Below are 11,382 nucleotides of genomic sequence, written 5' to 3'. Positions count from 1 at the left end.
AAGACTTCCTAGATTCTTTCCAACCATTTGCATGATTGCAAATTATTTTCTATAACTTTATATTGCTAAAAAATGGCTTCTTTGTTGAAACAACGTGGCTACAATTCTATAAAAAATTCTTAGGCCTACTACATTGAAGTAATGAAATTTTTTTTGTGATTTTGCTGATGACGTTTTACAATATCCGAGAAGTAAAAAATAGTAATGATGAATTATTTTACAAAACCGTGGTTTGCAAGTGCTTCACAAAAAATTGTTGGGGAAAAATTTACTATTAGACGTAAAACGTTTGTAAAAGAAAATTGTCGGTTTACGTATTTATAATGTTTATTGCGCTGTTATCGAATTATAAACTGCCTGTATTGTCTACCTTTGTGGTTGCCGGCCAGCTTAGAGCAGCATGCAAACTAAGCGTTTATGGTATTTGCATCGTGTTATGATTCTCGAAAATTTCCCACAAGGTCTTTATTTTTATCGTGATATTTTTGTGCCTTGTCTGTCCTGAACTTGAAGTTATTGTGCAGCACAATCCACATCGGTTTTTAGACTCAGTCTTCATTGAAAATCTTTTGTGTGGTGCATCATTTCAAGTAGTGTCTTCCCCTAAACTGTTACACAAATCGCCCAGAACCATTGTGTTATCTTACAGCAGTTGAGAGCCCGTTATTGTATGTGTGGAATTATTACTGTAGATGTCTGACTAAATTCATGCCAAAGTCGAGCAAATTCTGCTTTCGGGATCCTTGCCGTTATTTACGGTATTTTTTGTTGATGAGTTTAGGCAGCATTTTTCCAAGATAAATGAAGACATCGGTATTGTTCGTCATTTAGATTTAGTTTTCTCAGCATTGTTTATTCATTCTTTGATCCACTAGTTTGTCCCACTTTTGGTATAATCGGATCGTTTATAAATGGCGGGTTTTCACAATAGCCGGCCTCTTATACATTGGCGCAACGTATTCAGATGTTGAATCAATGATGAAGAAAGTTGATTTGTTGTTTGTCTTATGTGACGCCTAACTTTATGCCTCGTCTACAGTACAAAATATTTTGTAATGTACATTGTGTACATTGTACATTTTGTTTGTAGGCCTACATTACAAAATATTTTGTAATGTAGATGAGGCATTATCATCTTTATTTTGCGCTCTTTGGAACAAAACACAGTGCACTGTGAAACAAAAATACAAGACATAACAACAAGTAGGCGACATAAAGCAGTGAAGGGACGCCATCGAGTTAGCTGCTACGTGTAAATGGAGCCTATCTCATAATTTTGAGTGTATCACACAATTACTATTTGCAAAAACGCTATTTCTCCGGCTTCTCCCAAAAGCATTTGCAGTGATACATTTCCTCAATTGCAAGTTTTGTCAATGAGAGCATTTCCATAGAACGTTTATTTCGAAACCAGGTTTTCGTGTCTTTATCCAAGAGAAGATTTCTTATTGTAACGTTTTTTATTCGTCAATGAATATTATCTGCTTGAAACAACTGTTTTGAATAGTTTGTGGCCTCCATAGCCTACTATTTTGATCGTGGATTGCTATTCTTCTTTGTAGAGCTGATAACGCAAAAAACGTTTGCTATTATTGTTTTTAATTAACAGCTTTGCGATCACTGGCTTTTCTTTGTAGCATAAGAAATAACGCGCTTTGTATTATTGAGGTCAAACCAAACAAAAGAAAGCAAGAGGATGCTTCTCTCTGCTCGCGCATATCGATGCACGAAGCAATTATGAGCTTATGGCTTGTCATCGCAATGTAATCCATTTCACGCTTTGCTGGAAGTTAGCTAGAAATAGCAAAAATTCACCAAAATCTTGAATTTACAAGAAAACTACACAACTTTTAGCATCAAATTTAATATCATCAGATCCGCCTGGCAATTTTAGGAAAAGTCAAGAAAAACCAAGTGCATGGCGTTACTGTGCTTCAAATAATTAAAGGAAATATGAGGGGGGGGCCAAATCTGGCCTCCCTTTGAGGAGCAAAGTGTTAATGAAGTGCTTCGTATCAACAACGTTCGCAATAAAGCTAGAGACGTAATAAACAATTATCGCAACCATTGTATATAGCGTCATTTTTTGCGTGTACCTAATACCTATGGTATCAATTTCATGTATCGTCGTGTTTATTCTTATTGCTGTTCATTCTTTGCATGCCCTTTGTATTTGCGTATTAACTTAAACGTGAGTGATTCAAACAATTTGTGTATCATGTGTTTTTATTCATTGGCTCACAATTGTCGTCAATTCTTTTTTAGTTATGCCATGTCAGACTGTCATAACTAGGGGCCGCTATGTTCCAGACGGTTGTTCGCCTGGTCAAACGTCATATAAAAACCGTTCAAGTCTACTGAATCTTACGTCATGGAAATTCCTAAAACATGAGCCAAAATTGCACCATCGTTCGTAAGACTGTGTCAAACCGGTTTAAACCTGTTTCAGTTTGAAACCTGTTTGGACATGAAATATTGCGTCACACGAACTGCTCACGTGCCTTTGAGTTATCACAAATTTTTCTGATTCATTCTCGAAGTTGTTTGTTGGAAGTCGGTCGCACATTTAACTGGTTTATTTGGTGCTTGCTAGCTGGACAAATTCTCCGTCTTTTATCCAAGTAATCTGTATCGTAGTGACAGTTTTAGAGGTGTACGGCTTTGCACCAGTCATTTCGATAGCCGCGGGCTAATTTTACAGGAATACACTTTAAGAATAGACGTTTCGAGGAGTGTTTCTTTTCGGTCACTACATGCAGACAAACGGATCCGGGAACTTTATGTTACAATTTTCCCACGAAGAGATTATGGTTTACCGCTGTGACCAACAGTATTAACATTTTCTAGAATGGGTGGGAAATCATATTCTCGCAACAATTGTTCGTGCTATGCAAGCACATTTGAGCAACTTGTGTTTCTTCGAAAGGCATGCATGGCTGGTTTTGAGTTTGCTTTTGCTGGCCAATATTTATCGGCGAAAAATAGCCGATACAGTATATCGGCTACACCTGATATCGGCCGATATGTATCGGCTGACCGATATATCGGTCGAGCTCTAGATATAACTCGTTTGGCTGCTTGCAACCCTGACACCAAGACTTTACTGTGGTCAAACCGACCACTTGCTGCATTCCTGAATGCTTTGTCTGCAACTTCACCTTGTCTAACCAGAGGAATTAAAGCCAATTGGTTGGCTTTCCGCAACAACAATACTTGTTGTGAAAGATTAATTGGGCGTATGAAAGACGTCTTGGTTAAGAAAATGCTGCATGATGATCAAGACATAAATCACAAATTGCAAGGATATATCAATCATGCTTATTACCTTGATTGACATTCTTTTGGTTATGCTATTTTTTGAAGTGTTGGTGTAAAAATGTTTTTGTTAAGTAAAATAAATGTTAATTGAAAATATGTTGCTATTTGTCTGGTCATACAAGGCAGAAATTGCAATTAAATAGTGATAAACCATGGAAATATCACATTTTGGCTATTATCTCAAAAAATAAAAGGTTTAGACCCATAGTTCCTCTTGAAGTGATATATAAACTTGGTTATTCCGAGTGTTTTGACACTAATTTTAGCTCTTCACGACATTTGTAGCCAGAGTTAGACCGAATTTGTGAAATCGGGCCCGATTGCCATGGAAACGGGCCGTGGGGCTTGCTAAAACGACAAAATTTTTCAAAAGAATTTTTGCCATTCTTTTAGTTAGACCATTTGGCATTAGAAAATTGCTAACCAAACATAACTTTTTTTTTTTGTTACACCCTAACTTACATCCACAAAAACCTGGAATGAGCAGTTGAAGTATCGTACAATACAGTATGCTTGTGTGCATGGAGGAAGAACACCCAAATCATGTAGTCAAGGAAAAAGACCAAATCAAAGGTAAGTAATGATGGTTTTGTCCTTGGTGCCCATAGGTTGAGCTACTCATGTACGGTAGCCTATATGCATAAGTTTTGCTAATAGATTGAGTTTTGCATAAGTGCAAATTGCCTACATAAGCTACATTCCTTATGAATGCTGAGAACTGAGCAAAATGCATATATTCTGCTGAACCATTCCTGCATGCTGTCTATTGTAATTTCCATTGAATTGTCATGCCCAGAATTATTCCTAAGTTGCATTGAATTACCGTACCCATTAGTTTTGTCAATTTCCCCATAAGTTACGTCGAATTGCTCATCAGCACAATTTGTCGAATTACCCGTAAGTCTCATGGAATTATCCATAAAGACATGTCTTATGGGTCTTCAACGCAGCTTTTTGGCAATTTGACGTGACTTGTGGGTAAATCGACTAGATTTATGAGAATGCTCGGCTGAACTTGTGGTAATTCAACGTGACTTTATGGGTAATCCAGCCGGACTTATGGGTAATTCAGGTGGGCTTATAGGTAATTGGATGCAACTTATGGGCAATTCGACATGACTTGCAGGTAGGCTACTTCAACGTGAGTTATGGCTAATTCAAGTGTACTTATGGGTGATTCAACACGGCCTATGTCACCTCATCTTTGTTGTTTTTCAGTACTTTTATCAAAGGTTGTCCATTTGGAATCAAAGTAAATGCAACGTCAGATGGAAAAGCGCTATGCATCACTGAGATTAGTAATGTCAATGATCATAATCATGATTTCAATGAAGTATGTGGAAATAACCCTTTGTAGTAGTCATAGCCTTTGAGCTATGGTCACACTAGCTCTGTATATGATGAGGCTTTCATCAGAAATTATGTGAAGGATAAAAAAGAGCAATAACATTAGGGGGGGGGGTTAATCGGCTTTTTTTTTTCAAATTCAATTTTAACCCAGGTTTTAGGATACAACAGTACATTCTAAGAACTCTAGTAAAAAAAATTTGAAATTTCCGTCCAAAACCCCCCTCTATCCAAAAAATTACTTTTCGTGTACAATTGCATTTTGATTATGACACTTGAAGTTCAAATATTGTTTGCTACTGTACTAAAACACGTTAAAAATGTTGCAAGACAGATTTTCTGATCTTGACTTCATCGTAAGACACGGTAAAGTGGTCATTTCACTTTGCGCGCATTACTACGCACATGCTGAATATGACCAGTTTGTGCGAAACTGGTCATATTCAAGCCGCCGATTCACCAAACCTGGTGATCTTGCCCATCTCTGTGGGTTGGACACCTGTCAAATGATATGTCGTTTTCTTGATTATGTGCATATAAATTATTTTTCAGAATGCATTTACTTTGATGCCTAAACAACGAAGATTAAATGAAACAGAAAGCAGTGTGATCGGAGAAATGCTTGCCACCAAAGCAAATAAAAAGTTGGTACAAAAGCACATTGCAGCTTCTACAGGAAAAACAGTTATTCTTAAAGATCTGCATAATATTGCCGCAAAACAGAGACCTTTGTATGAAAACACCTATGATGAACTTATTAATGAAATGAAGAAAGAAAAAGGTTAGTCGACAGACAAAACTTTTTTGTCTGTTATACAAGATATGTTCATGCTAAATAGTAGAGATGACTTTCCATGTGCAGTATGATAAGTAGTGATAGAATGAGCTCCGGTTCCGGTCAAATTCTGGCTCCGTGCTGGAGGTGATGTGACTCCGGCCTAGAGCCGGAGGTGTGTGTGCAAGCTGTGGTCAGGGTCATGACCTTGGATAAATCTATTTTTTTTTTGCATCATTGTAGTACTGCAGCAATGGAAGAATAGGCTACCAGGTTGCCTGTAACATTGGTCAACACCGTAGGCGTATTTGCAATCTATAGGTCGCTGCTGCAGATTGATTGTCACATGATATTGTGTGTGAGCATTCTTCTTGAACCATTTCAGATATAATGTCAATTAAGCAATTCGCGATTGACCTCTCGCTGTAATGGTTTAGACTGCAGATGAATTATTTCGATGACGTGGGTTCAATTCCCACCATTGCTAGTTCAATTTAAAGTGTTGACCGCCTGGTTTACCGGTCAATAGACTTCGTCTACTGCAGCGAACTGCGGATTACCAGTACGCACATCATAGTAGGCTACACAAGAAAAATATCTAATTTTCAGACGTTTTTCTATTCAGAAAACGTTTGTCTAGTATAACCAACACAGAACCCTACAACGTGTGGAAAATTTTCAACATTGAGCTATAAAGGGTCAATTGAGAGTATTTTTTGCTTCATTTTCTTCACAAGAATTCATTCTACTTTCCCAACCCCATGCTCCAAAAATTTTTGTTGCAACATAAGGCGCTACGGGGATTGTAAGATTGAAAGCGGGATCAAGGAATTCAATCAAAGGTCTTCAATATCTTGAAACAATTCTACATTGAGTGGATAGAAATAGAAAACATTGCTAAATTTGAAATCTACGTAAAAGTTTACTCCTAATGGATCCTTTTAACGGACCCTAAGCATTGCCATGTGGCATCTTTTAGAGAATTGGGTGATCGTGGTATACAACCGATCAGTTGGAACATTGATTATATGATGTAAATATTACCAAAGGCATAAACATCCTTCCTCTGGCCAATAATTAGAATAACATAGAATAGAAAACAAATTTCACTAAAAGTTGATGTTTTTGCTTTTAAATCTGATGTAGTCTGGCCCAGGATTGCCAAGATTCTTGCTTTGTAGGGTATACTAATCCTCAGTTTATTTTCATTTTAGGTGCCGCAGTAGATGTGTTTGCAGATGATGACAAACAATTGCAGGCGATATACTTTCAAACGAAAGACATGCGGGAAACCTTTGCGGCATATCCCGAAATGCTGCTGATTGATGCAACCTACAAACTTAATGACTTGAGAATGCCATTATATGTTATGCTGAATGTTGATGGCTTAGGTCAGAGTGAAATTGTGTGTCTGTGGCTTGTAGCCACTGAAGACAAACTGACTATCAGCAAGCTGTTAACTCAGTTTAAACTCCACAATCCAGCTTGGGATAAAGTGGAGGTTGTAATGGCTGACAAAGACATGACAGAGCGGGATGCCATGATGAAAATGCTACCTACTGCAGAAATTTTAATTTGCTATTTTCATACCCTTCGCACTTTTCGTAGAGAAGTTTCCATGGAAAAATTAGGCATTTCTTCAGCCCAAAGGCAGGTATCACTTGAAATTTTAGGAAAACTGGCAAATGCCAAAAATGAGTCAGCTTATAAGTTAATGTATAACCAATTCGTTGAAACAGTCCCAATTGCTGTCACAACATATTATAACGATAACTGGCATGCTATTCGACATCAATGGGTGGATGGACTGAGCAACTTGAAAGCTAATTTTTTGAACAGAACTAATAATCGACTGGAATCCATCAATGGAAAGTTGAAAAGTGTCATAACAAGAAACTCAGGAATGACCATGTTTTTTAAAGATCTGATGGCATGTATCCAATCTCTTTCCACCGAACGTGACCACAAAGCGTCAAATGCTTTCCTTAAGGTTCCAATGAATGCGATTTCAAGTGTGGCGGAGAGACAATACCAACAGCTACTGACACCATTTGCACATATTCATGTGCAACAACAATTCAAGTTAGCGGAAAAGGTTGTCATGTCAGAGATTTTGAATGATTCTGCTATAGTAAAATCTCGTGTCCATGGGGAATTGGCAGTCACAACAACAGCATGTCCTTGTGGATTCACATCATCAATGCTGCTACCTTGTAGGCATGTCTTGGCAGTTAGAAGGCAGCTCCATATGTCAGAGTACAATCCCAATCTTTGTTCAGAACGGTGGACAATGCAATATTTTCTTAAATCCCATCGCCTGACAAGAAACTCACTGGACAACGGTCCTGCATCCACATTACCAGCTGTTGAGATTCTTAACAAGCCTCAAAGAAGATGTGTTTTATCAGAACAGCAAAAGTATCGCCGGGTTCAAGATATTTCCCAGAAGATTGCGTTAATGATATCTGAACAAGGAATGGATGAATTCCAATACAACCTGGATAATTTACGACAAATTGCAGAGTTCTTGCAGGAAGGAAAGAAATTCCAAGTTGTGAACTTTTTGGGTCAAACTCAGAAAGGTAGGCCTATAATTATATGCTAGCACTATTTACTAAATCAGAAAAACTAGACTACTTTTTCAAATATCTGAAGAGATATGGGTTAGTTACTGCAACTTGCGTCGTGATTTTGCACTTTTGCAGTCAATTCTTTTTTGAGCAATGATTTTTATGGCGTTGAGCTATCCAATAGGTGGGCTAATATGTACTGCATGCGCACTAATTTACGATTATACAAGGTTGCAGATGCTCAGTAATTCTGCTTTTGTGAACAACTGCATGATCCTTTTCAGGCACTGATACTGGAAGTGCTGCTGCAACATCTTCCAGCAATGATCCTGGAATTGCATTTCCTACGGTCTCAAACAGTACTTTACAGCACACACCCGGTGACGTCTTGTCGACCGTTGATACCAGTGCGATTATGATGCAGACTCCGTCCAGTTCTGTTCAGTCTTTTACAAGTATGTGCTGTTTCTGAAAGCTTCATTTCTGATTAGTTGTCTTTTTTTTCTTGCATTGCATGCTGCGCTTACACTACGTTTCATGTTTCTTAAGATTATAGCACGGTCTGCATTATTTGATAACTAATGAGTTTATTGACAGGTGATGCAGCATTCTGCAAATAATCATCGAGAAACACCTAGCAGATTTTGATAGATACTGGATTGGTTGGCATTCGGTAACCACGCCAGAAGCATGTTTTGGCTGCAACAAAATCTTGTTTTCAAAAGGTTAATGTAGATTTGTTGACACCTCAAGTGCTCGCTTCCAACTCAAAATACGGTATACCACAATATCTACTGCCAGTGCACGTATTTACGATTATACGACATTATGTTCCGCCCAGGACCGTAACCTCGTCAGTTTGGTCCCCATTGCAACAGTGCAACACATCCAATAATTGTCCAGTAAAGACTCGTGCAACGCTTCTATTGTTTCTTCATTGCTCAGAGGTGATCCTTTTCAGGCACTGATACTGGAAGTGCTGCTGCAACATCTTCCAGCAATGATCCTGGAATTGCACTTCCTACAGTCTCAAGTAGTAGTTCACAGCACACACCCGGTGACGTCTTATCGACCGTTGATACCAGTGCGATTATGATGCAGACACCGTCCAGTTCTATTCAGTCTTTTACAAGTATGTGCTGTTTCTGAAACATTCATTTCTGATTAGTTGTTTTTTTCTTGCATTGCATAATGCACTATGTTTATTAATTTTTTAATAAAAACGTTGAAATAGTGATGTTTTCTACGTTGTAGCTTATATTCGATTCTCGTTGTGTTTATTAACAGATGATGCAGGATCAATTAAATTTCCACCGAAGATGATGAAACGTGGCAGGCCAAAAGGAGCTGGATTGACAGTCATTGGGTTACCACGCAAGAGACAAAAAAAGAGCGGACCAATTCCATTCAGACTGAAGTCGTCTTTTCAGAAAGAAGCAGGTTTGTTGCATTTATGTTTGTGTGACTTCATTTTTGTTATAGCCTACGTTAGTTTAAAAAACTACACTTTGACTTCTGTGGGCCTGCCTAGCCGATAGGCTACGTCAAAGCGTACGTAGGCTACATCAAACAAAGTCACCCATGGTCATATTTTTCAGCAATACTCAGTTGGTTTGTCGATTCTGAGGTAATAGAAGAGGTCTTGCGTCCATTCAGCGATCGACTGATCGAAGAAAATGAAATTGAAACATTGCCCGAAAGAATTCCAATGAAGTGTTTAGATGAAAACATTGCCATTGCTTCTGTGCGAAGACATTTTTCTTTTGACGGTTGGAAGTTGATGGAGAACCTATTGACCACTTTGCGAAATAAAGGCCGCTGGTTGTGCACCTCCTGTTTTTTAGATCTTGATGCAGGCGACAGCATCATGTGCGACTCGTGTCTGGATTGGCACCATCTGAGATGTCTTGGTAGAACAATGCCGCCAAAAACGAAGTCTTGGTTCTGCAGGAAATGCAACCTTATGGAGAAGTGACATTGAATGTTCAGGTGATACTGCAATTTCGGTTTGTCAATCAAACCAAGGATATGTAAACCGTGACCTACGAAAAGACTTATTGGCCTTGACGCGTTATGCTTGAAACTTGTAACATTTGATAAAAATCGTTTTTTCAATGGTCCTCACATAAAACGCTAACGATGTGTTCTTGAATGACTAATGAGTCCAATCCTGGCATTAAAAGTTCTGATTCATTTAGGACATTTAACATTCTTTGGGAGAGCTGGCTGAAAGTCATGGACTAGTACAGGTTTGTAATGTAGTTGCTGCAATATACTACGGTCCAACAAGACCTTCAACAGTTCACCAATATTCAACTATTTTACTGTTTCCAACTTCACACAATTAGTATATGTTGAACTCTTTCATAGCAAATGGTGGTACAGAACTTGAAAATAGCAAGTAAAAGGTAGCTCGAAGCTGCAGTTTTTTTTTTGACTGACTCATCAGGAGCTGTCATCAGAATAAAACAAACCTAAATGTGGTGAAATAGTCTATTTATAGTAGAAGGAAAGAAGAAAAACCGGAGCTTCAAACTATCAGCTACCTTATACTCGCTAAATCCAGATTTGTTGCATGTGTGTAGTATTTACATTTCTTCACTGTAATCTTAGGCTATGGCATAAATGCTTTGATTTCTTATGGCAAAAAATGGGTGATGAAGATCCATAAGTTTATAACAATAAAAAATCAATTGTTTATTGTTGAAGTGGTTGGCTTCAGTTGAAGATGCCATGAGATCCATTGAAGAGTACGAAGCAAAAGCAGGAACGAAGCTTGTTGTTCAGAAACGAGCATACGGTGCCATGTTAATGTTGATTTTTAGCATCCTGTCATTGTAATTCGCTAGTGTAATAAGTGTTGATATTCATACTACAATAATAAGCCTTTTCTTTGTTGACAAAGATTCTGAAAAGGTTTCTGCAAAGCACAGTGTTTTCACCAAAGTGGAGGTTAGGCATCATAAAAGAGGAAACGGTTTACTAACTGCAAAAAATGCTATAAACATATGTAAATGTGTTCTGTTTCATCAACTTTTCATCTCGTTTCTTAAAGACACGCAGTTTTCAGGTGTAAAAGCTTTGTTGATTCAAAGTGACCTAGCCTACTTCACTGACCTCTTTTGTATTTTTTCCATCTAGTTTGCCAAATCCATACGCCTATGTGGTGTTATTGATTGGACCAAGTGACATGTCCAGCGGTAACCAAAGGCAGGGTTTGGGTCACAACCAATGTTTGTTTTGAGACAATTTATTTTTTAACATATTCACGTAGTAGGCTTGGTGGTTTTCAATGTTACGTACAGTACCGTATATTATTTCTGTAGGCTACTATCATAAGATGAAAATTTAGTTGATTGTAACTCATCTTAG

At 38.0% G+C, this 11,382-nt stretch overlaps 1 protein-coding gene across 1 annotated transcript; it reads left to right on the top strand.

Moving 5' to 3' along the window:
- Positions 1–3,827: 3,827 nt before the first annotated feature.
- Positions 3,828–9,985, top strand: LOC145769047 (zinc finger SWIM domain-containing protein 3-like). The gene is made up of 8 exons (XM_082580645.1): positions 3,828–3,891; positions 4,551–4,651; positions 5,218–5,313; positions 5,389–5,446; positions 6,655–8,022; positions 8,295–8,465; positions 9,298–9,450; positions 9,609–9,985. The coding sequence occupies exons 1-8, from the start codon at positions 3,828–3,830 to the stop codon at positions 9,983–9,985; spliced, it is 2,388 nt and encodes a 795-aa protein (XP_082436771.1).
- The last annotated feature ends 1,397 nt before the right edge of the window (positions 9,986–11,382 follow it).

This window comes from Aplidium turbinatum, chromosome 4 (genome assembly GCF_918807975.1).
Source record: "Aplidium turbinatum chromosome 4, kaAplTurb1.1, whole genome shotgun sequence".
Lineage (NCBI taxonomy): Eukaryota > Metazoa > Chordata > Ascidiacea > Aplousobranchia > Polyclinidae > Aplidium > Aplidium turbinatum.
The sequence above is the reverse complement of the archived record's forward strand: the minus strand, read 5'-3'. Positions and strand labels throughout refer to the sequence as shown.

Excerpts from the sequence above, each read along its gene's own strand:
- LOC145769047 (XM_082580645.1), top strand. The coding sequence starts at position 3,828 with ATGCTTGTGTGCATGGAGGAAGAACACCCAAATCATGTAGTCAAGGAA. Across the intron at positions 5,314-5,388 it reads CCAAAGCAAATAAAAAGTTG|AGACCTTTGTATGAAAACAC; the intron begins GTACAAAAGCAC and ends GCCGCAAAACAG. Across the intron at positions 5,447-6,654 it reads TGAAATGAAGAAAGAAAAAG|GTGCCGCAGTAGATGTGTTT; the intron begins GTTAGTCGACAG and ends TTTTCATTTTAG.